General features: G+C 41.5%; 1 protein-coding gene across 1 annotated transcript; it reads right to left on the bottom strand.

Annotated features, from left to right (window-relative positions):
* Positions 1-974: 974 nt before the first annotated feature.
* Positions 975-25,830, bottom strand: LOC106602991 (prostaglandin E2 receptor EP2 subtype). Its single transcript, XM_014196099.3, has 2 exons — positions 24,511-25,830; positions 975-2,994 (listed from the first exon to the last, which is right to left on the bottom strand). The coding sequence occupies exons 1-2, from the start codon at positions 25,321-25,323 to the stop codon at positions 2,737-2,739; spliced, it is 1,071 nt and encodes a 356-aa protein (XP_014051574.1). The 5' UTR covers positions 25,324-25,830; the 3' UTR covers positions 975-2,736.
* Positions 25,831-26,516: the final 686 nt, after the last annotated feature.

The following is a 26,516-nucleotide window of genomic DNA, read 5'->3' as shown; positions in this document are numbered from 1 at the left end:
CTATATTGAAGCAACATCTCAAGACATCAGTCAGGAAGTTAAAGCTTGGTCGCAAATGGGTCTTCCAAATGGACAATGACACCAAGCATACTTCCAAAGTTGTGGCAAAATGGCTTAAGGACAACAAAGTCAAGGTATTGGAGTGGCCATCAAAAAGCCCTGACCTCAATCCTATCGAACATTTGTGGGCAGAACTGAAAAAGTGTGTGCGAGCAAGGAGGCCTACACACCTGACTCAGTTACACCATCTCTGTCAAGAGGAATGGGCCAAAAATGTACCCAAGTTATTGTGGGAAGCTTGTGGAAGCCTACCCGGAATGTTTAACCCAAGTTAAACAATTTAAAGACAATGGTACCAAATACTAATTGAGTGTATGTAAACTTCTGACCCACTTAGAATGTGATGAAGGAAATGAAAGCTGAAATAAATCATTCTCTACTATTCTGACATTTCACATTCTTAAAATAAATAGGTGATCTTAACTGACCTAAAACAGGGAATTTTTACTAGGATTAAATGTCAGGTATTGTGAAAAACTGAGTTTATATGTATTTGGCTAAGGTGTATGTAAACTTCTGACTTCAACTGTAGAGGTAGGATTTCTTGCTGATATCATGTTTTTTCAGTGCCATCTCTTTGACATTAGCTAGGTTTCCATCCAATTGGAGACAGATTTTCATGCAAATATTCTAAAATCCATATAAAAACAACATGCACATTTTCCCACCAGAGATGTGTTTCCATCAAATTGACTTGTTACGGATAAAACAATGTGTATATTCCCATGTACCGAATAAAAAGTTAAATGGGTTTCCATCGCATTTTCAACTCTACTGATGGTCTTGTCACAAAATAATTGCGTTATATAGCGAATGTGTCCACTCTGGTCTTGGCATGTGCACACTCGCTAATAGCTCGCACTCGCAGATACAGTGTGGGTATAGCCTAAATGATGACATTATTATTGACAAAATAGCAAGATTATTTTTATTTGTCAAACTGCAGCCAAGCATGAATCATCATGTCACCAGAATAAGACCCTCGATATGTATTGGAAATGAAAAAAGCGTTTCCACCGTCATTTCTTGCATAATAAATGTTAACTACACAAAAAGATCCCACATTGTCTGGCGTATTGTCTTGTCGACATTTGGAATGTTTACCAACAAATTGTATTTTTCCATCAGGCCTGTCGTGACATTTTTTTATACGACATGTACTTTACTCACATAAAAAGGTTTACTGACACACACACAAACAACACATTTACAACTGCGCACTGAACATTCATGAGTACCTTGTCACCAGGTACACTAACACATCAATGAGATCTGAGGGCTGGGACACATAATAAATACTCAAGCTGCCCTTTCAACTGGCCTACCTGGTTAAATAAAGGTGAAATAAAATAAAACACTAAGGTACCTCATAAGAGTACAGACGAAACCTCCTCTCATAGCACGATTCTCATAACATAACCACATTAATTTGTTTGATAAAAAATGTAAATGTTACAAAAAGAAATGTCACTCTCAAGCTATTACCCTTTGACTGTTTGAGGTGAGTACCCAGTGGGGCGAAAGGGGAAAGGTCAACGGGTCATAGCTGCAGGGAGAGGGGATAGTGTATGTGTGTGTCAGACCTGGGTTCAAATACATGTATTTGATTCTTTGTTATTTTCTGTGTACCGTATTTGAGTATTTTTTTACTAAAATACAGTACAAATACAGTACTAATATTTTAATGTGTCCCGAATCAACCACTTCTATTGGATAGCCTACTATAAATAGACTACTATTTGAAAGTATTTCCAAATACCTATTTCCAAATACATTATTTCAAATACCAAACAGACCTGGTTGAAATGCATGGTAGTATTTAAATATTTATTTACGAAATACATGCAAATGCTTTCCAAGGTTATTTCCAAATACATTCCAATATTAAACTACTTGTGTTTTTGGAAAAAAATTACCAAATGCTTACATCCAAATGTCTTTGAAAGTATTTGAAATACCCTAAATAGTACTTGAACATAGGTCTGGAGTGTGTGAATCTTGCTTAGATTACATGGATGACTCTGACTTTTCTGATAACAATTCCCAAAACCACAAGGATTCCACTTGATAGCTGAAGGAACATCTCAATAGAAAGAATACATTTAAACTTCCCTGGGAGTCCGAGGGTGTGGTAACAGGGCACGGTGCCAACAAAGCATGCATCTGGAGCATGATCAACTCACATAGAATAAACAGTCCTTATCTGATTTAGTCCCTTCAGTGATGTGAATCCTGGTTTGCTGTCCTTGCAGTAGCCTCTGATTTGAGAGTCCAGGCTGTAAAAACAAATAATGGGTAGTACTTTTAAGAACGTGACCCGTACTGCAACCATTCTTCTCAGAGTTGGAGTCTAACTGACAGTCAAATGTCTGTTGCTGGCCTCTGGAGGCTTCCAATATGAGCCTCAGAGCTTGTTCCAAACCAAGCAAGCACCAGCCTACTTTGCAGGAATGTGTAGGTTGCCGCTCCGCTTGTCCAGAAGTTTCCCCTAAGTAGCCACACGCACACCACACAATAGTACCAAACCAATAGGCAGGCAGCACATATGGGCAGTGGCACTATTCTGAGTGGCTTCTCCCTTCAGAGACAACATACAAGGCCCCAATTAGGTCCAGTACATCAAAGGGTCAAACTATATGCGTGGATATCGGGGGGGGGGGGGGGGGGGGGAGAGAACTAGGAGACGGCACTGGGATGGCACAGCTCCAGCTGGGCGTGCGTCTGCTTCCCCAGGGAGGACATGAAGAAAGACTCCCTGGACCGCAGGAGGGGCGTCTTGCACAGGGCTCCCCAGAAGAAGCGCAGCACTGATGGGCTGAGGAAGATGAACACCCAGGGGTCCACGATGGAGTTGGCTGAGAGAAAGAGGAGGGCGATGAGGTCCATCTTGTGGCTCTCCTTCCTCTGCCCCGTGGAGTTGATATAAACACGGATCTAAGAGACAAGAGAGGAAGAGAAGACACTGAATAACGAGTCCTGATCAAATGACTTACCGAGGAATCCCACTGTTGCCACCAACATCCAAAACAAAGGTAATGTGGTTTGGTAAGAAGAATGCCCCTCTCCCCACCGGTGTGATTACTACCTTTGAGGGTTTAGAGCTTGAGGTAATCACCTCATATAAGCACTTGGGAGTACGGCTAGACAGTACACTGTCCTTCTCTCAGCACATATCAAAGTTGCAGGCTAAGGTTAAATCTAGACCTGGTTTCATAATCTCTCCTCTTTCACCCCAGCTGCCAAACTAACCCTGATTCAGATGACCATCCTACCCATGCTAGATTACGGAGATGTAATTTATAGATCAGTAGGTAAGGGTGCTCTCGAGCGGCAAGATGTTTTTTACCATTCAGCCATCAGATTTGCCACCAATGCTCCTTATAGGACACATCACTGCACTCTATACTCCTCTGTAAACTGGTCATCTCTGTATACCCGTCACAAGACCCACTGGTTGATGCTTATTTATAAAACCCTCTTAGGCCTCACTCCCCCCTGTCTGAGATACCTACTGCAGCCCTACTCCTCCACATACATTACATTTACATTTACATTACATTTAAGTCATTTAGCAGACGCTCTTATCCAGAGCGACTTACAAATTGGTGCATTCACCTTATGATATCCTGTGGAACAACCACTTTACAATAGTGCATCTAAATCTTTTAAGGGGGGGGGGGGGGGGGGGGTTAGAAGGATTACTTTATCCTATCCTAGGTATTCCTTAAAGTGGTGGGGTTTCAGGTGTCTCCGGAAGGTGGTGATTGACTCCGCTGTCCTGGCGTCGTGAGGGAGCTTGTTCCACCATTGGGGTGCCAGAGCAGTGAACAGTTTTGACTGGGCTGAGCGGGAACTGTGCTTCCTCAGAGGTAGGGGGGCCAGCAGGCCAGAGGTGGATGAACGCAGTGCCCTTGTTTGGGTGTAGGGCCTGATCAGAGCCTGAAGGTATGGAGGTGCCGTTCCATTCACAGCTCCGTAGGCAATCACCATGGTCTTGTAGCGGATGCGAGCTTCAACTGGAAGCCAGTGGAGAGAGCGGAGGAGCGGGGTGACGTGAGAGAACTTGGGAAGGTTAAACACCAGACGGGCTGCGGCGTTCTGGATGAGTTGTAGGGGTTTAATGGCACAGGCAGGAAGCCCAGCCAACAGCGAGTTGCAGTAATCCAGACGGGAGATGACAAGTGCCTGGATTAGGACCTGCGCCGCTTCCTGTGTGAGGCAGGGTCGTACTCTGCGAATGTTGTAGAGCATGAACCTACAGGATCGGATCACCGCCTTGATGTTAGTGGAGAATGACAGGGTGTTGTCCAGGATCACGCCAAGGTTCTTAGCACTCTGGGAGGAGGACACAAGGGAGTTGTCAACCGTGATGGCGAGATCATGGAACATACATACAACACCCGTTCTGCCAGTCACATTCTGGTAAAGGTCCCCAAAGCACACACATCCCTGGGTTGCTCCTCTTTTCAGTTCGCTGCAGCTAGCGACTGGAACGAGCTACAAAAAACACTCAAACTGGACAGTTTTATCTCAATCTCTTCATTCAAAGACTTAATCATGGACACTCTTACTGACAGTTGTGTCTGCTTCGCGTGATGTATTGTTGTCTCTACCTTCTTGCCTTTGTGCTGTTGTCTGTGTCCAATAATGTTTGTACCATGTTTTGTTGCTACCATGTTGTTGTCATGTGGTGTTGCGACCATGCTGTGTTATCATGTGTTGCTGCCATGCTGTTGTTGTTGTCTTTGGTCTCTCTTTATGTAGTGTTGTGGTGTCTCTCTTGTTGTCATGTGTGTTTTGTCCTAGATTTTTAATCCCAGCACCTGTCCCCACAGGAGGCCTTTTGCCTTTTGGTAGAACGTCATAGTAAATAAGAATTTGTTCTTATTCAGTTTTTTTAAAACTGTCTAAGTGCGGGATCCTTGCCTGAAGCTGGTGTAGTGGGTACGGCACATATTGCAGCACATATTCCCCACCCCACCACGGGTACTAATCACCACTGCATCTCCCCTATCTGTTTCCCCACTCATTTAATCCTCTGTCTGAATAAAATTAAAATACACAAACATTATCTTTAAAACAAAGTGTGTGATCCCACCGATGCCACCAACCGTCTCAATATGCTGTCACCACCTATCACTAGCAAGGCTTAACATCTGATTCTCCAAGCTCTCGCATCTTTGTTCTTCCATTCTCCCAAAAGTCAAATAGACCAGAATGTAATCCTTGCCTGCTCCTAACCAGCCAAACCACATTCCTTGAATCCTTTTTGAAACCCTTGTTTTGGAGATTAGCGTCAATGTCAGATTATTGAAAACAGATTGTCTTTGGTGGAAACAAAAGCTTCAGAAGCGAATAATTCATTAAATCTGGAGTTACGTGAAAAAAGAACAAGTCTGTAATAAATAAATATTGAAACATATAAAGTCCAAGTCACTTGACCCGAAATACAGTGCCTTCAGAAAGTATTCACACCCCTTGACTTTTTCCACATTTTGTTGTCTTACAGCCTGAATTTCAAATTGATTAAATTGTGTCACTGGTTTACACACAATACCCCATCATGTCAAAGAGCAATTATGTTTTTACAAATGAATAAAAACATGAAAGCTGAAATGTCTCGAGTCAATAAGTATTCAACCCTTTTGTTATGGCAAGCCTAAATAATTTCAGGAGCCAAAATTTGCTTAACAAGTCACATAATAAGTCACTCTGTGCAATAATAGTGTTTAACATCATTTCTGAATGACTACCCACATATACAATATCTGTAAAGATCGCTCAGTTGAGCATTTCAAACACAGATTCAACCAAAAAGACCAAGGAGGTTTTCCAATGCCTTGCAAAGTGCACCTATCAGTAAATGGGTAAAATAAAAAAAGAATACACTGAAAATCCCTTTGATCCACATGGATAACTAAAGGCATAGGTAAATGACTTGGTAACAGGAAATACATTTATTTCCATGAAAGAAATTAAAAAGTAATTTTGGACTGATCAATGTAGATAGTTTCAAATACATGCAATGTAAAAGTTGTATCACAAAACTTATATTTTGTCATAAAAATATGATAATATGATAGGGAAGCTAAATACAATCTTGCAGAGAGCATATCCAACTGACAATCTCTTAGAAAAAAATATGAACTATTGGAACCAAGACTTAAAAAGAACTGATGTTGGCACAAGATGGAGGGAAAGTTTGATCATAACTAACGAAATTACAGTTAACTAAAATGTGCGCTTAATCCAGTATAACTAAATGTATAGAATTTTTTTATACAAGAGACAAAATGCACACATTTTACAGCACAATGGTAAGTGTAAAACGAATAATGACTCAATAATTCATGCTTTCTGGGAACGCTATGAAGTCCGGAAGTTGTGGGCAGAGCTAGAAAGTTGTCTGTCAGAAGTATTACAGTGTAAATGTACTTTTAAGCCGTAATCGGAAATATCTCCATATTTCAAGACATGGCATATGGGGGCGTAGTCAGAAGCCCGATGGGTTGGATGATTCTCTTATCACTCTTGAAAAAACGTATATTAAAAACTTGGAAAATCAATCAATCAATCAATCTGCCATCATTAACACAATGGAAAAAAATTGAATAATTTATTTAAATACTGAAAGTGCCGGGGCTACGGAGAGAAACAAAATGGTGCAGTTTCAGGCCATGTGGGATGTAGTTGATGTTTGTATGATGTTGTCGTGTGTGTGTGTGTGTGTGTGTGTTTGTATTGCTTATAAAAGATCAAGTAAAAAAGTACAACAAAAATGTATTAATAACCCTTTGAGCGTGGTGAAGTTATTATTTACACTTTGGATGGTGTATCAATATACCCAGTCACTACAAAGATACAGGCGTCCTTCCTAACTCAGTTGCCAAAGAGGAAAAAAATAAGGGAATTAGAGCTAAAACAGGCAAAATCCTAGAGGAAAACCTGGTTCAGTCTGCTTTCCAACAGACACTGGAAGACAAATTCGCCTTTCAGCAAGACAATAACCTAAAACACAAGGCCAAATATACACTGGAGTTGCTTACTAAGACAACATTGAATGTTTCTGAGTGGCCTAGTTAGAGTTTTGACTTACAAACCTCTTAAGGATCGGACCCTTTTTTTAAATTTTCGTCTAAAATGTCATACCCAAATAGAAACACTTTGAAGTTTGCAGAAATGTGAAATTAATGTAGGAGAATATAACACATTAGATCTGGTAAAAGATAATACAAACAAAAAAACATGCATTTTCAATTATTTATTTTTTCCCCCATCTTTTGAAATGCAAGAGAAAGGCCATAATATAATATTGCAGTTCAGGCACAATTTAGATTTTGGCCACTAGATGGCATCAGTGTGTGTGCAAAGTTTCAGATTGATCCAGAGAAGCGTTGCAATACTGGACAATATTTTGTATCAAGTCTGCCCAAATGTGCTGAATTGGTCAATTGATAGATTTTTAAGTCCATAAATATAGAGAACATACAAAAATGATATGGTAATACAAAGGTAATTTTACACACTCCCAGGAATGTCATACATGATGGATCATTAGCTTATACACTAACTTTCACACATCTAGATGGCCAGACGGGGTGGCTGTGGAGCCAGAGACAGCAGGGGTTCAAACTGTAGAACCCAGTTCTTATATATGATTTTCAAAATAGATTTTATCAAACAAAACTATGCTACATGTTATCTCTGGGACCCTCGGGATGACAAATCAGAGCAAAATTACTGAAGCACATTATTTACCTTCAGAGGTGAATGTATCAAACCAGTTGCTGTGAGAAATGTTTTTTTGCTGTTGTGCACTCTCCTCAAACAATAGCATGGTATTTCTTCACTGTAATAGCTACTGTAAATTGGACAGTGCAGTTAGATTATATAATTTAAGCTTTCTGCCCATATAAGACATGTCTATGTCCTGAAAAGTTTGCTGTTACTTACAACGTCATACTAATCACATTAGTGCACGTTAGCACAACCGTCCCGGTATAGCGACACCGATCCCGGAGAGGTTAAATCGGCTTGAAAATCTATAGCAAGAAAATGGCTATCTACAGTAGCAATGATCAACAACCAACTTCACAGAGCTTAAAGAATTTAAAAAATAATACTTTTGAATTCAGGCTGTAACAACAAATTGTAGAATAAGTCAAAGAGTATGAATAGTTTCTGAAGGCACAGTAGCTATTCCACACGCTAAATGGCACAGAGCCAAAAAGGTATTTGCGGGAATGAAACAAGATTTGGTCAGGTACAAATTTCCACCGGACTGTCTGTCGCTAGATACCTTATAACAGTTGCTATTTTCTAAATTAAAGTCAAATAAAGTATATTATTTTTGGAGAAAATTACATCAATTTCCCCCTTAAGTAATTCCACAATAATGATCGGAAAATGTAACCAACCATCTCACAGGTTTTTATTACTCTTGGTATTAGTGAAACAGTGGAGATGCACATTCCTCGACCGAGCACACACACACAAACTGTATGCTGCTAAGCTGTGTGTACTGTTGGGGTTTCCCAGTGTGACTCAAGAGCGCTGTGTCCAGTAAAAGTGAAAGTACTCTAGACTCTTTCGGGCAAATTTCCTGAAACATCTATCATTACGACAATATCCTGTGGGTGGAACTAGCATTGTGAACAACACTGAGTAGAGTGGAAAAACACCACAGCCATGCCTTACGAGACCTTAGATTACTCAAATTACAAATGGGGCAACATAATGAGCTGAACTCTTCTGCGTGAATTGTTGACACAGAGTTATTTAGTGTTTTAAATGCATTCTAATATCAGTCTGCCTTATGCAAATGCAGTAACGGCTTTATAAGTACCTCCAGATTAATACTTTGTGTTGAACTTGTTGATTCTCCAAGACTTTCTCAACAGTCTTCCCTTGTGTCCTTTCTCCATGCCCTCTCAGAACACATTGGAGAAGAACACCCATGGTTCCTCCCTTCTGACCTCCTTCAATGCATTTTGAGTAGGAAGCGATGAGATAGGACTTGAGAAATTGAGCAAAGATCATTGAGAAATAGCTTACATGTAAATTTGGTATTTCCCTCCCTCCCCCAACCAAGCTGCCATTTTTGTTTTCCAATAATCAGGCTGTTAGGGAACACCACCTTAATCCCAGGGTTTAATACTAAATAAAAATATTTCAGAGAGCTCCTTTAAATTCTCTACTAATTATGTTTGTCAGAACCCTATGTGCCCTCGATCTAGAACAAACTGGCTGGATTGTGTAATTATTGATTAGTTAGAGAACACTTTGGGCAGATATTGAGGAGACATGCAGAAACCTGTATTCTCAGTCAGTGTCTTATTGCAACAGTGAAACGCTGTTTAATTATTAATCATTTTATCGGTGCCTGAGGGCACAGTAACGAGGGAAAGTCGAGCAAGCAGTGTTCACAGGCAGGATCCGGTTTCATCGACAGCAGGCAGACGTAGAGTATAGGCGCCAACCCCACCGGGGGTCTGACTGTTTGCATTACCATAGAGTGCCCTATATTGCCTATAAGACTACCTCTGAGTGATAAGGTAAACATTAACCAAAAAGTGGGAAATAAGTTTTAAAAAAGCCTAAGATTCTCATTTATCCACTTTTACCACCTTCAACGTATTGGTTGTCACAATAGGGTGTCTGAACGAAATGGTATGTTTGAAATGGAACAAATTATGACGTTATTGATGACAACCTATACAAGTTGCGTGGTTAACAAGCATACTTTTATGTGGGATCCTATGTTTTGCCTGATAAGGCCGATGTTCTGCTTGATATATGCACGGTGGGTTGGAGCGTCATTGGGCATCCATGTGTTTGTGTCTAGGGCTGTTTTTGCTGTGTACACTCCCTAGGGGCAGGCACCTTGTCAATTTAGCGGTAGAGCATTTCTTGGTAAGAAGACTATTTAATAAATCGATGCATCTCCTCCATCATATGAAGCGGGGGTGGTTGAGATGGAAACTTGGTCCCACGTTTATGTGACCCTGATGAAGCTCTAATTGAAGATAAGCATTCTAGATAGTATCTTCATTGGTGTTGTGCATTCATAGGTATAATGCATTATGACAGGGTAATAATGCATTGACTTGTAATAATGTATGACCCCATCGGCCATGTTTGAATACCCTCACTTACGTTCTAAATAGTACCCAAAATATAAAGTTTTATATTATGAGAAATGTAGAAAATGTAGCATGCTTTAAATGCCAGGATGTCATACTGTTTTAGGGTTTTAATCTAGTAGAATTGGCTGCATAGAATGTGGGACGATTAGTATACAGTATGTCGTTTTAGTAAGCAAAGTAAGGCAAGACAGATTTAGGAAACACCAATAATAAAAAGCTACAAAAGCTAAAAAGTCAACTTTTTTACAAAAGTGTTTAAGTTTTGTGAGGGACTGTTGGTGACATTTGGTTTCCTGCCTACATGACGCATAAGGTGACCTACTAGAGGATACCACTCCGCCCACCTCATTGCTGTATACTTAATTTCTCTCCTATTAAAGTGTATTTAAATACACTAATAACTTCTTCATGTAAGTGTTGAACTACATACACTTGTGTAATGTGTTTATATCATAGCACAACTGGGTCCCTATAGGAATAGCGTAAGTTGGTGAAAAAAAATGGGAAACTGACATGAAGAACACACGTTCAACTTAATAATAAAAAACATGTTTTCCCCATCTCAAGGAGGTAAAAAAAAAAATATACAATAGTAAGTCGAAAATCAAATCAAATTTAGTCACATGTGCCGAATACAACAGGTGTAGATCTTACAGTGAAATGCTTACTTACAAGCCCTTAACCAACAATGCTTTAACTTAGGGATAGGCCCCTTTTTTCTCCATTTCCTGTCTGAACGACGTGCCCAAAATAAACTGCCTGTAGCACAGGCCCTGAAGTCATGATATGTATATAATGGGTACCATTGGAAAGAAAACACTTTTTGTAGTGTTTGTAGAAATGGTAAAATAATGTAGGAGAATATAACACAACAGATATGGTAGGAAAAGAGACCATCCTCTTAGAAATGCAAGAGAAAGGTCATATTGTAAATTAGCTCCATGGATGCAATTCCTGTGGCTTCAAGGTTCAAGGTTTCAGGCTTGTAACTTCAAAAACGAATAAGAAATAACAGTTTTAGTAGAAGGACACAATCTTGGAAATCTTGATTACATTTTAGGATATCTGAGGAGTAAATAGAAACTTATTTTGACTGGTTGAAACAAAGTTTAGGGGTAGATTTTTGGATTCCTTTAACGGCAAGTTGAACGAGTGGATTACTCAAATCAATGGCGCCAACTAAATAGACTTTTTGGGATATAAAGAAGGATTTTATCTAACAAAACGACACTACATGTTATAGCTGGGACCCTTTGGATGACAAATCAGAGGAAGATTTTCAAAAAGTAAGTGAATATTTAATCGTTATATGTGAATGTATGAAACCTGTGCCCGTGGAAAAATATTTTGTTAAGTAATTAAAAAAAATAAAAGTAAAATAATTAAACAGCAGCAGTAAAATACAATAGCGAGGCTATATACAGGGGGTACCGGTACAGAGTCAATGTGCGGGGGCACCGGTTAGTCGAGGTAATTGAGGTAATATGTACATGTAGGTAGAGTTAAAGTGACTATGCATAGATAATAAACAGAGAGTAGTAGCAGCGTAAAAGAGGGGTCTGGGTAGACCTTTGGTTAGCTGTTCAGGAGTCTTATGGCTTGGGAGTAGAAGCTATTAAGAAGCCTTTTGGACCTAGACTTGGCACTCCGGTACCGCTTGCTGTGCGGTAGCAGATAGAACAGTTCATGACTAGGGTGGCTGGAGTCTTTCATAATTTTTAGGGCCTTCCTCTGACACCGCCTGGTATAGAGGTCCTGGATGACAGGAAGCTTGGTCCCTGTGATGAAATGGGCCGTATGCACTACCCTCTGTAGTGCCTTGCGGTCGGAGGCCGAGCAGTTGCCATACCAGGCAGTGATGCAACCAGTCAGGATGCTCTCGATGGTGAAGGTGTAGAACCATTTGAGGATCTGAGGATCCATGACAAATCTTTTTAGTCTCATGAGGGGGAATAGGCTTTGTAGTGCCCTCTTCACGACTGTCTTAGTGTATTTGGACCATGTTAGTTTGTTGGTGATGTGGACACCAAGGAACTTGAAGCTCTCAACCTGCTCCACTACAGCCCCGTCGATGAGAATGTGGTTGTGCTCGGTCCTCCTTTTTCTGTAGTCACAATCATCTCCTTTGTCTTGATCACGTTGAGGGAGAGGTTGTTGTCCTTGCACCACACAGCCACATCTCTGACCTGCTCCCTATAGGCTGTCTCATCGTTGTTGGTGATCAGGCTGTTGTGTCACTGTTGTGTCAGGAGGGGACTGAGCATGCATCCCTGAGGGTCCCCCGTGTTGAGGATCAGGGTGGCGGATGTGTTGTTACCTACCTTTACCACCTTGGGGCGGCCCGTCAGGAAGTCCAGGATCCAGATGCAAAGGGAGGTGTTTAGTCCCAGGGTCCTTAGCTTGGTGATGAGCTTTGAGGGCACTATGGTGTTGAACCCTGAGCTGTAGTCAATGAATAGCATTCTCACATAGTTGCTCCTTTTGTCCAGGTGGAAAAGGGCAGTGTGGAGTTCAATAGACTGCATCATCTGTGGATCTGTTGGAGCGGTATGCAAATTGGAGTGGGTCTAGGGTTTCTGGGATAATGGTGTCATGGCCAGCCTTTCAAAGCACTTCAAGGCTACAGACGTGAGTGCTACGAGTCGGTAGTCATTTAGGCAGGTTACCTTAGTGTTCTTGGGCACACGGATTATGGTGGTCTGCTTGAAACATGTTGGTAATACAGACTCAGTCAGGGACAGGTTGAAAATGTCAGTGAAGACACTGGCCAGTTGGTCAGCGCATGCTCAGAGTACACGTCCTGGTAATCTGTCTGGCCTTGCGGCCTTGTGAATATTGACCTGTATAAAGGTCTTACTCACATTGGCTACGGATGACATTAATGCTGAAACTAAGGAATTCGATAGATAGAGGAGGCAATCAATAAAGTGATGGAGTCCAGGTGAGTCCAATGAAGCGCTAATGTGCGTAATGATGGGCAGCCTGGCGCCCTTGAGCGCCAGAGAGGGAGAGCGGGAGCAGGTGGGACAGTACCCTCCCCCTTCTAGGGGTGCCACCCGGCATCCCACCTTGGCGAGCCTGACAGAGGCCAGCAGAGGCGTGGGAGCCTGACGAGCCGGCTGAGGCATGACGTGGGATGGGAGCCTGCCGAGCCAACCGAGGCAAGAAAAGCTCTCGAACCAGCTAAGGCATGGAAGCCTGACGAGCAAGCTGAGTTCCGGTTCCTTTGGCAGCGGCACCCGGACCCGACATCACCAACCAAAACAAAAAACTCCCTGATTCCAATATTGGTGTCAGCATTCTGTGAGGACAGACGCTGGACAAGGGAAACATAACGACATTAATGCTTACACGGGATCAAACTGAGGAATAGACAGATATAGAGGAGGCAATCAATAAAGTGATGAGTCCAGGTGAATCCAATGAAGAGCTGATGCGCGTAATGATGGTGACAGGTGTGCGTAAAGATGGGCAGCCTTGTGCCCTCGAGCCCCAGAGAGCAGGAGCAGGCGTGACACATTAACTCTTTAGAACCCATAGCGGCAGTCAACAGCCTTTCTTTAAATTACTATAGCGGCCGGGATTGGCCTTGTTTTCCAAACAATAATATTTGTGTCAATATCGCTTAATGAACTTGCTAACAAACTTTGTTGTATTCGCGTGGCTGTTGTCATCAACCAGAAACAGGGTATGCTGTTATTTTAATTTTCAATGTTTTTTCCACTTCATTACTCAAAATGACCGCGCTGAAGCGGACACGACTTTTCACTGTGAGAGAGGTTGTATCTCTATGTTGGTTGGTGATACGGATTCAGACACATCCTTGAACTTTGAAAAGCGATGTCGAGGTGAGTGAAATAAGTAAACAGCAGATATACTGTATGTTTGATGCCGTGAAACTTGGGGAATAGCTCTAAGATTAGCAAGTCCTGTCATGTCATGATAATTTTGTTGGTATAGGCGAGCACATCATTGGTGGAGCTCGAATGATTGCGCTCTGTCTCATGGAAATAGTTGCAGTGTTTAGCTGTATATAGTCAGCTAACTAGTTGGTTGTTTTGTCTTGTTCACAACGATGTAATTCATATGGAAATGGCCTGCTGCTCGCTATAGCTAGCTAGCTAGCTAGCTAGCAAGCTAGTTAGTCTGTCAGACAAGAAAAGCTCTATGTAGCGGTAAATTTGAGTTGCGCTCACGAAACGTCACCTCAGCTGTCACACAGACAAACAGCTAACTAGCCACCGAAATGAAGGCTGGAGTAATTTGTGTTTTCTGTTGTGTTTAGGTTATGGTTTGTCATGTTTGCTAGGTGCAGATATTTTTTCATATTATTTGACAGCTTAGCTTTCGTGTTAGGGTAGATGCCCGTGAAGTGGAGCTCATATGATGAGTTGGATATATGTTTACATAGCCAGCTAACAAGTTGCTTGTTTTGTCCTGTTTCTACCAATGCAATTCATTTGGAAACTGTCTCAGCTTCGTAACTAATCAGCTAAAATTGACAAACTTTATAGTTAATCTGTCAGGCAAGAAAGCAAGTGTTGATTGCGGGGGAGAGTGTGTGGGGGGAATTGGAAGGTGTGTAACTGTATCACACAATTTATTATGGAAACCCCTTATTAGGAAGAGTGTCTATGGTTGATTAAAAGACAGGAAGGAATACAGACAGTGTGAGAGAGAGATTATGTTTCTGACCACAATTGTACCGTATTGGTTGATCCTCTCCTCTCCCTCTGTTACTCTGTTCCTCTAAGTCAGTGAAAGCAAATGAAGGGATATGGAGAGTAAGGGCTCAGGAGCAAAAGGCAGGAAGTATGAGGAGTTAGGGATAATTGGAGGGATAGAGATGTGGAGTGAGGAGGGGAGCGAGAGGAGAGTGGAGGGAAAGGAACATGAAGAGGAAGAGGGAGGGCACACCCAAGAGGGGAGTCTACGTTTCCATGGACTGTGTGTGCCCGAAGTCCCACCATTCACCCTTGTACCATACTGCCTGGGCCTGAAGTGACAATGGCTTTGGAGTTGTTTTTAAAAACGGTAGGAACTTACACTATATATGACTAAAAGTATGTGGACACCTGCTCGTCGAACATTTCATTCTAAAATCATGGGCATTTAAAAAAATATATATATACACACACACACACACACACACACACACACACACACACACACACACACACACACACACACACACACACACACACACACACACACACGTTTCGGGTAGCCTTCCACAAGCTTCCCATAATAAGTTGGGTGAATTTTGGCCCATTCCTCCTGACAGAGATGGTGTAACTGAGTCAGGTTTGTAGGCCTCCTTGCTCGCACATGCTTTTTCAGTTCTGCCCACACATTTTCTATAGGATTGAGGTCAGGGCTTTGTGATGGCCACTCCAATACCTTGACTTTGTTGTCCTTAAGCCATTTTGCCACAACTTTGGAAGTGTGCTTGGGCTCATTGTCCATTTGGAAGACCCATTTGCGACCAAGCTTTAACTTCCTGACTGATGTCCTGAGATGTTGCTTCAATATACAGTATCCTCAGAATTTTCATGATGCCATCTATTTTGTGAAGTGCACCAGTCCCTCCTGCAGCAAAGCACCCCCACAACATGATGCTGCCACCCCGGTGCTTCACGGTTGGGAGGGTGTTGTTCGGTTTGCAAGCCCCCTCCTTTTTCCTCCAAACATAATGATGGTCATTATGGCCAAACAGTTATATTTTTGTTTCATTAGACCAGAGGACATTTCTCCAAAAAGTACGATCTTTGTCCCCATGTGCAGTTGCAAACCATAGTCTGGCTTTTTTTATGGCGGTTTTGGAGCAGTGGCTTCTTCCGTTTATGTCGATATAGGACTCGTTTTACTCTGGATATAGATACTTTTGTACCTGTTTCCTCCAGCATCTTCACAGCATCTTTGCTGTTGTTCTGGATTGATTTGCACTTTTCGCACCAAAGTACGTTCATCTCTAGGAGACAGAATGCATCTCCTTCCTGAGAGGTATGACGGCTGCGTGGTCCCATGGTGTTTATACTTGCACACTATTGTTTGTACAGATGAACGTAGTACCTTCAGGCGTTTGGAAATTGCTCCCAAGGATGAACCATACTTGTGGAGGTCTACAATTTTTTTCTGAGGTTTTGGCTGATGTCTTTAGATTTTCCCATGATGTCAAGCAAAGAGGCACTGAGTTTGAAGGTAGGCCTTGAAATACATCCACAGGTACACCTCCAATTGACTCAAATGATGTCAATTAGTCAATCAGAAGCTTCTGAAGCCATGACACCATTTCTGGAATTTTCCAAGCTGTTTAAAGGCACAGTCAACTCAGTGTATGTAAACTTCTGACTCACTGGAATTGTGACACAGTGAATTATAAGTGAAATAATCTGTCTGTAAACAGTTTTTGGAAAAATTACTTGTGTCATGCACAAAGTAGATGTCCTAACTGACTTGCCAAAACTATAGTTTGTTAACAAGAAATTTGTAGAGTTGTTGAAAAATGAGTTTTAATGACTCCAACCTAAGTGTATGTAAACTTCCGACTTCAACTGTACATGATCCACAGCATGGTCAAACAAGGTAATGTTTCCAACATTTTCGGACTACTAAACAACTATTGATTTAGAACCACAGCGAGTTACAGCAAGTCGCAAAGAAAACAGGAGCTGCCTTCACTAATCAACATCATCTAATCACCTATGCTTGGTATAAAACAGTGACAACTAAAAGATACCAAAAACGATTTAGTCCAATCAGCATCAGCTAAATATGATGTGGCTGTCCATGGTACTGATTTGTGTGCGCGTGCAAGTAGAAAAAAACATGTTGACTCACCCTACTTGTAGAGAAATGCCAATGCCATCCTCCTCTTTCATGTTGCCTAAATGGTCTATGACTCTGTTATACAGTACACACTTTTAGTTTTTGTTGTCCTAGGCTACTTGGCTAAACTACTTGCTCGCTAGCCTAACTTCCTGTCATGTGCAACGATATGCCACGTCAGCTAGTTAACATTATCCTACTACATCTTGTAGTTATTGAACTTCCATCCTCTCAGGCCAGGGGCAGAAAGGCCACAAGACAACGACATGCAACAATTCCATTTTTTGGGGTCAATAATGACATTTGGTTTGTGATGTGATTGGTCTGAAGCCAAATCCAAACTGGCTTCCCTTGACATTTTTTTTTAAATCAAGGGAAGCCAAATGCTTGCTGGCTTCCCTTGCATTCGATGCTACAGGCGGCACATACTAAGACAGAGGGGCGCTGTTTCGTTCGCTCGGATGGATGCTTTCTCCGCTGAGATACATTTCCTTCAATTTGCAGGCTGAATGTAATGAAAGGCTGAACGTATGAAACAAAAAGATACATTGTGTTTTTTTCTTGGTATATTTTCTTGGTAAATTCTTCCTTTGGCATCCATGAATATACGCCACTGATAGAAACGCATTGGGCTTATTTTTGACAGATATCGTTAAGGATAATACAAGGTTAAAAAAGGAACCTTAAACCTCTTAGATGTAAAGTCCCCTGTTTTGGGGATCTGTGTGGTTCTGGTACCAGTTTCGACTGACATTTTTCTGTTTCGACCGACACCATATATTGAAATGGCTTGCATTGAGCGGTAGCCGTGATTCTCATGGACACAGGAGTATGTCTGACACCAGGATGTGAAATCTGACACCACATGAAGCTGGGATGTCCCTTCAACCATTTAATTCGTTCTTCCGACTGTCCATCAACTCCTGGCTGAACCCTATGTCACAGCCACTAACAACAATATGCCTGGAATCCTTACCTGGTAACCCAGCAGGAGATTGTGGTTTTGTCGCTGTAAGACATTCAGAGATCGATTCATATAAAATAATTCATAGACTTTAAATGAACACCACTTTCTGTTTGTCATAGACGGAAATTATTAATATGAAAGGCGGGTTCCTAACAAGTTCAGGAAGCCAAGCTAGAGCTCTGTGAGATGTTCACAGCGATGGGGGCAGACGGTTTGATCAAGAGAGACCTTTTGAAAATATGCATATTTTCTTTAACACTCAATACACAAATATGTATTTTAAAGTTATAAGGATGGTGATTGTTTTTTGTCATTTTATATATTGATTATACTCTATTTAGGAAGAGAAAAAAAGCCTTATTCATAGTTTTGTTGAATAGGAAATACATCAGATATTTATATCATATTTGTACTGTGTACTTGAGCTTTTGTCCTCAAAAGTAACTACACTTCAGCAATTTATAACTATTTTTACCAGAAAGGTGAGATTTTATCCTTTCTTGGAGTATTTAGCATTACTAGTTATTTTTTATGGCTCTCATGATAAATAATTAAGTTTGGGGAGTACGTAGATTATATTTCTGATTACATTTAAGAGGTTTTAAGGTTAATTTAAGAACCCATACTCTGCCATCAGTTTGTTTTTAAACGTTTGTAGACTTAAGGCGTGCTTTTGAGAACCCTTTTCAAACGAGTAGTTCGCTTTGAAACCAGCAGTGCGCTCGTGAGTAAAGGGTGCTTGTATGTATAATCCGTTGGTCCAAAGACGCACTGGAGGTGGGACGTGCACGGATGGTTGGAGACACAACAAGTGAGAGACGACTTGCAACGGATCGACGTGAACGGTGAGTAAATGTTAGCTATTCACTAGCTAACAATAATAATTCAAACTATTATCAAAAAACAGTACAATCAACTCAAATGTTATTTGTCACAGGTGCCGAATACAACAGGTGTAGACCTTACAGTGAAATACTTACTTACAAGCCCTTAACCAACAATGCAGTTAAGAAAAATAAGTGTTCAGTAAAAGATTCTATAGAAAAACAACAAATAATTAAAGAGCAACAATAAAATAATAGTAATGAGCCTATATACAGGGGGTACCGGTACTGAGTCAATGTGCGGGGGCACAGGTTAGTCGAGGTAATACGTACATGTAGGTAAAGTGACTGCATAGATAATAAACAGAGTAGCAGCAGAGTAAAAATTGGGGTGAGGGGGGTCAATGCAAATAGTCCAGATAGCCTTTGATTAACTGTTCAGGAGTCTTATGGCTTGGGGGTAGAAGCTGTTAAGAAGCCTTTTGGACCTAGACTTGGCGCTCCAGGTACCGCTTGCCCTGTGGTAGCAAAGAGAACAGTTTGACTAGCGTGGCTGGAGTCTTTGGCAATTTTTAGGGCCTTCCTCTGACACCGCCTGGTATAGAAGTCCTGGATGGAAGGAAGATTGGCCCCAGTGATGTACTGGGCCATATGCACTACCCTCTGTAGTGCCTTGTGGTCAGAGGCTGAGCAGTTGTCATACCAGGAGGTGATGCAACCAGTCAGGATGCTCTCAATGGTGCAGCTGTAGAACCTTCTGAGGATCCATGCCAAATCTAGTAATGTACTCTGTTTTCATCAGCTAGCCAAGCTACATAGCCTGTAATGTTAGCTGATAATTGTTGGTACGTTTTAGCTAATGTTTTGGGGTCCCGAGGGGCTCAGCTGTCTAAGGCACTGCATGCTAGAGGCGTCATTACAGACCCTGGTTCGATTCCAGGCTGTATCACAACCGACCGTGATTGGAGTCTAGAAGGGAGGCACACAACTGGCCCAGCGTCGTCCGGGTTAGGGTTTGGCCGGACGACGCTGGGCCAGCTGGGCCAGAAGGTAGGCCGTCATTGTAAATAAGAATTTCTTCTTAACTGACTTGGCTAGTTAAATAAAAAAATGTTAGCTAGCCAGTGACTGTTACTGTAATGTTAGCTAACTTTAGCTAGCTCAATTCAATATTTAGAAATGTTAGTCTTCATTTTAACCCCGATACACTCTCACCACCTCCTTCCATCCTCCTCCCTTCAAGACTTTAGTCTCTGTCTTATTCTGCTTCTGTCCAGTTAAAGCATTAAAGCAGCAATATGTAACTTTTTGGGCGACTTGACCAAATTCACATAGAAATGTGTGTTATAGATCTTTGATTATCATTGAAAGCAAGTATAAGAAGTGGTAGATCTGTTCTATGTGTGCTATTTCTATGCTTCAAAAGTACTCCTCGTTGAAAGACCAGACGGGGAAGGGATATGTATGAATTCTTCATAAATTCACACACTAAAACTTTTAATACCATTGTTCCTACCCAGACCATAATGTGCTGGCTTGGATATTTTCTTCTCACATTGTTTATTCCATCACATTTCCAGCAGCATAACAAGACCAGTAAATCAGCTCCAATTGATTTTAATTTTGGAAATATGTTCCGAAGTATTCCCATGCATTATAGAGAGACACGTGATCTTATAAAAACGCAAGCAAGGTTTGAAATGATTAGGTTAAATATTCTATCTGTTTGGCCTTCTTGTGGTCAATTTGCAATCTACACATTTATTTGTAATTATGTTCCCGCCCCCCAACCATCCACTTAAGAGAAGAAGAAAAATAAAGAAAAAATGATAAAATACATTTAAAAATCGTCCTGCGTTTGAATCTAGTTGATTATCCCTGCTTTATAATATTCTAATCCTGCCTTTTTATTACACACCCTCCAATTTAAGGTATCAAGGTCAATGCAGCCATTTCGCTCCTCTCCTACCTCCTCAAAGAAGATAAAAGTGGGCTGTATATCACAGACAGGGTATGTATTTGCCAGCAGACGAATAAATAAATGCAAGGTTAGTAGTAATACTGTGTAAGGTGTGATCAGTTGTTAACTTACTGTTTGAAATATGACCTGAGTAAGCATAATCCTTTTTCTTTGTATCTTTTCTTTGTTTTCTTCTTAGAGCGTGTAAAATTCCCCATACATAAGAATAGAATCCCTTTGCGGATGAGAGCCATGTACAGCTCTTCCTGGATGGAGAGCAGGTACTAACTGAAGAGCCTAACCCTGGGAATATATGAGGGGGGGGGGGGGGGTAAATTACAAACAAATGTTGAATGGCAAACTTTTTGCTGTAGAGAGGGATAGGGAAAACAGATTGCAAAGTAACGCGAGGTCAGTTGTAACAGCTAAGTTACTCAAATTAGAAACCACTTAGAAAGCTCTTATTCGATGTGCTAATGCTTTGTTAGTGGCTCTACATGCCTATGAGTTTTATTATTGACCTGTGAAATATTCTCCATGTACAGTGGGGGAAAAAAGTATTTGATCCCCTGCTGATTTTGTACATTTGCCCACTTACAAAGAAATGATCAGTCTATAATTTTAATAGTAGGTTCATTTGAACAGTGAGAGACAGAATAACAACAAACAAATCCAGAAAAACGCATGTCAAAAATGTTATAAAATGATTTGCATTTTAATGAGGGAAATAAGTATTTGACCCCTCTGCAAAACATGACTTAGTACTTGGTGGCAAAACCCTTGTTGGCAATCACAGAGGTAAGACGTTTCTTGTAGTTGGCCACCAGGTTTGCACACATCTCAGGAGGGATTTTGTCCCACTCCTCTTTGCAGATCTTCTCCAAGTCATTAAGGTTTCGAGGCTGATGTTTGGCAACTCGAACCTTCAGCTCCCTCCACAGATTTTCTATGGGATTAAGGTCTGGAGACTGGCTAGGCCACTCCAGGACCTTAATGTGCTTCTTCTTGAGCCACTCCTTTGTTGCCTTGGCCGTATGTTTTGGGTCATTGTCATACTGGAATACCCATCCACGACCCATTTTCAATGCCCTGGCTGAGGGAAGGAGGTTCTCACCCAAGATTTGACAGTACATGGCCCCGTCAAATGATGAGGTGAAGTTGTCCTGTCCCCTTAGCAGAAAAACACCCCCAAAGCATAATGTTTCCACCTCGATGTTTGACGGTGGAGATGGTGTTCTTGGGGTCATAGGCAGCATTCCTCCTCCTCCAAACACGGCGAGTTGAGTTGATGTCAAAGAGCTCATTTTGGTCTCATCTGACCACAACACTTTCACCAGTTGTCCTCTGAGTCATTCAGATGCTCATTGGGAAACTTCAGACGGGCATGTATATGTATTTTTGAGCAGGGGGACCTTGCGGGCGCTGCAGGATTTCAGTCCTTCACGGCGTAGTGTGTTACCAATTGTTTTCTTGGTGACTATGGTCCCAACTGCCTTGAGATCATTGACAAGATCCTCCCGTGTAGTTCTGGGCTGATTCCTCACCGTTCTCATGATCATTGCAACTCCACGAGGTGAGATCTTGCATGGAGCCCCAGGCCGAGGGATATTGACAGTTCTTTTGTGTTTCTTCCATTTGCGAATAATCGCACCAAATGTTGTCACCTTCTCACCAAGCTGCTTGGCGATGGTCTTGTAGCCCATTCCAGCCTTGTGTAGGTCTACAATCTTGTCCCTGACATCCTTGGAGAGCTCTTTGGTCTTGGCCATGGTGGAGAGTTTGGAATCTGATTGATTGATTGCTTCTGTGGACAGGTGTCTTTTATACAGGTAACAAACTGAGATTAGGAGCACTCCCTTTAAGAGTGTGCTCCTAATCTCAGCTCGTTACCTGTATAAAAGACACCTGGGAGCCATAAATCTTTCTGATTGAGAGGGGGTCAAATACTTATTTCCCTCATTAAAATGCAAATCAATTCATAACATTTTTGACATGCGTTTTTCAGGATTTTTTTGTTGTTATTCTGTCTCTCACTGTTCAAATAAACCTACCATTAAAATTATAGACTGATCCTTTCTTTGTCAGTGGGCAAACGTACAAAATCAGCAGGGGATCAAATACTTTTTTCTCCCACTGTACCTACACATATTATTTTTATCAGTAAGATAGTCTTTTGATTGGTATGGTTGATAACAATAATTATTATTGTATTTTTAGTATAGGTTCCTATCTTGATGTTGATACATTATCAAATATGAATGTTCATCAACGGTTGACATTGTATCAGGGATGCAAACTGGTGTAACGCCCTGGCCATAGAGAGGGGTTTTTTGTTCTTTATTTTGGTTTGGCCAGGGCGTTACATTGGGTGGGCGTTCTATGTTCATTTTTCTATGTTGGCTGGTTTCTTTGGTTTGGCCGTGTGTGGCTCCCAATCAGGCACAGCTGTAGTTCGTTGTTGCTGATTCGGAGTCACACATAAGTAGCCTGTTTTTCCTTTGGGTTTTGTGGGTGATTGTATTCTGTTAGTGTGTTTTCCTGACAGGACTGTTTTGCTGTCGTCTTTGGTTTATTTTTGTCAAGTGTTCTCTTTTTCAATTAAAATTCTAATGATGAACACATCCTCCGCTGCACCTTGGTCTAATTCTGACGACGGCCGTTACAACTGGTGAGGGTCCAAAAAGGGAACAAAAAATGTGCATATAATTTGCATATTTGCAGAGAATAACAAGTACATAATACATATTTTAACAATCTTAATACTCTGGAAACATGTTTATGGTAGGGTGGCATTGCATAATTTATTACATAGGTCAAATTTAATCCACAGAAGTGTATTGTGCCATATCACAACGTGTTGCTGAGCTCATGAGCGGGACTATAGGCCTATTTGTTTGGCAAAACAGCTGTGCATGGCTGCTGTGCATATGTTTTGGTTATTTGGATCTCCATTCGCCTTTTGTTTACTGCTTTTGTTTACTGTTAATTGATGAGAAAGCCAGAGTTCCCTCCCCTCTGACCTTCTCCAATGGGTTTTGAGAAAAGGGCGAGAAGAGGACATGAGGAGCATGCAACTGAGATTCTTCCAGGGAGAATATCTGTCTGCGCCTCTCTTTTATAGCTAAATGGGTGATACACTCTGCGTCTGGATACTTTTCGTCAGACCCCCCCCAAAACTATTTTTTTGCAAATCTACACAATTCACATGGATGACCTATTTTGAGATCAAACTGGTGAATATCACTGAACAATGGTAGGTTTGTATCCCTGAGTACTTAATTTATTGATTGCATATTTGTATTTGTATTACCTTCAAAGTCAATAAAATGAATGTGTGACTTTACAAGATTGCCACTCCATGTTATTTTATTATTCTTGTTATGATTATTACTACTATTATTCATAATAGAATACATGCAACATAAAAGGTTCCTACAGGAACTTTAACACCCTAAAAGGTTCTTTGAGTAACCTTTTTAAAAGGTTCCTCAGGGAAAAGGTTCCTGGAGGCCCTTTAGCTGTTCTGCTGGTGTTGCAATCTGAAGAACCCCTAAAGGTGCCTCCAGCCTTTTTTTTTAAAGAGTGTAACTACCGCCTATCAATTGAGAAATAAAATGTTGCTTGATTCAATTGTGCAAAAAATATCAGTGTTAGTCAATTAAGGGAACACCCGGGAGGAAAACAGACAAATCGTATAACTTTTAGAAAAACAATTGTTTAACTTACCACCAGAGGAAGGGAGCAAATCACGAATATCACCGTCATGAACACCAGTACTATAAGATGTTCGACCTCTTCGGACATGGAGAGGACTCTCCGGTCCTTCTTACTCCGAGTTGTCACGGATCCCCCGTTTAGTTTGCGCCTCCGGTACATCAAAACCAGGTGGTATACGACAAAGGCGTTACAAGCCGCTATAGCGAGGACTAGGATGAGCATAACAGTTGCGTAAAGGACTGGATAAACTCGGTCTTCCGGCCTTAACGGATTCATATCAATGAAGCACCACGTCCCCGGGCAATACTGCACGTAGTCCCCAAAACCCAAAAAGGGCATGAGGCAAAACACCCCGCAAACTAAATAGATTAATGGAATGGTGATGTATCCACAACGTTTGGTGATGTGCCGCCCGTAGAAGTATGGACACCCAATGGAGAGGCATCGCTCAAGCGCCATTGCGAAGAGGACAGATAACGTGGCCATGCTGAAGAAAGTCATACAGAATCCAAAATACTCACACATTGCGGGAGGGTTACTGTCAATCATAGAAATAATGGTGGTGTTAAAGGAGTAGGCTGCCAGGACGAAAGGGCTGACCAGACAGGTGCCCATCAAGTCAGTGACGACTAGCGTGGTGACCAGGACGTGGAAGAGCGACAGTCGCTGCCGGCTCTTGTCCTTCCTGCGACGGATCTCCAGAAGGATCAAAGCGGCCAAGTTCCCTATCACTCCGGCAGAGAACATTATCGCGCTGGTGCGCGGGTTCCCATTGTCGATGTGCAGGTTGCTGTGGCATGGGTCCTTCTCGGTGTTTGCCATAGGAAGAGTTTTGCTTCTGTCCAAGACTTCAGTGCTGATTGGGTGAGATTCCAAAACGATTCACTGTTCCTGAGAATAAGACAGTGCTTTTGTTTCAGCACTTCAAAAATAAAAAGCGCAAAGTGAAGTATACCAACTTCTATTCCTCTTATGAAATAAAGTTTGCCTTTGTTTTGCTTTGCTGTGATCCGGAGCTTATGATGCGAGATCATGCTACAAGTTGATAGAGTATGGAGCCACGCGCTTTCTCTCTCCACCTTTTCTTCACACAAATTACAACTCTTGCGAAGTCTTGATTCACAAAATATAGGCACACGTTGCCCTACTTCTATATTGTTTCCTGTCCAGAGAAAAAAACGACAATAGTCTGAACCAGCCGATGTGTAGTCATTCCGTCCATTATTTAAGGGTCTATGTTTTGCCGGCGTTTGTTTTTCTTTGGTAAGTATAATGCGGATGTTCTGCGTGAGTGAGCCATGGGTTCCTCTCCCTGAATGAGCTGTTTGAGCGTAGTAATGCAGGGACGTCACCGACATGTCGATACACCCTCTCCTCCAATACAGAGGTGGAACGATTTTATTGAGAAGAGTGGCACACTCAAGCACAGTTGGAGCTGATTGTGCTGAATATCATGGTAATGTGGATTACTCTTATTCAATGCATTTTAACATGGTCTGTATGTTTTGGAAGTTCTTATTTCTAGACAAGATCATTGATGACTAGTCTAGTTCGATTTTATAGCCAATAGAGGGGATTAAATTAGATTAAGTAAAAGGCTTCAAGGGTAATTTAATTCAGAAAAGTATGACTATAACCTAATCTATATAGCCTCATAATTAAGCTAAAAGTCCTGAACTGCTTGGTCTACAAAACTGCAAATCAGAAGTCATGTGCAAAGGGAAACATAATAAACTGTTTTGACATGAGCCATCATTTGACTTCTGAGAGAACAGAGAATAGTATTCTTTACTTTTAATGATGCCCGAACAACCATATTTCCTCCAGTGTGCCCCTTTCCTGCCCATCTCGCCTTTTCCTCTCCCTTTCTTTGTCCTTTCCCCTACCCAGCTCCCTCTTAAACTGATAGACCACACTCGCTCCACTCCATGACTTGACCCAGAGGATAAGGGGATTCCTCCCTCACTGAACCTCTCCTATGCTTTTAAGTCTACATCTTCTATTTGCCTATTTCA

Source organism: Salmo salar, chromosome 01, assembly GCF_965601325.2.
Source record: "Salmo salar chromosome 01, fSalSal1, whole genome shotgun sequence".
Taxonomy (NCBI): domain Eukaryota; kingdom Metazoa; phylum Chordata; class Actinopteri; order Salmoniformes; family Salmonidae; genus Salmo; species Salmo salar.
The sequence above is the reverse complement of the archived record's forward strand: the minus strand, read 5'-3'. Positions and strand labels throughout refer to the sequence as shown.

What these genes read in the sequence shown, in the direction of transcription:
- LOC106602991 (XM_014196099.3), bottom strand. Translation starts at nt 25,323, where the DNA reads ATGGCAAACACCGAGAAGGACCCATGCCACAGCAACCTGCACATCGAC. An exon ending in TTTGCTCCCTTCCTCTGGTG is followed by an intron (nt 2,995 to 24,510) that starts GTAAGTTAAACA and finishes CTTGTCTCTTAG; the next exon opens with ATCCGTGTTTATATCAACTC.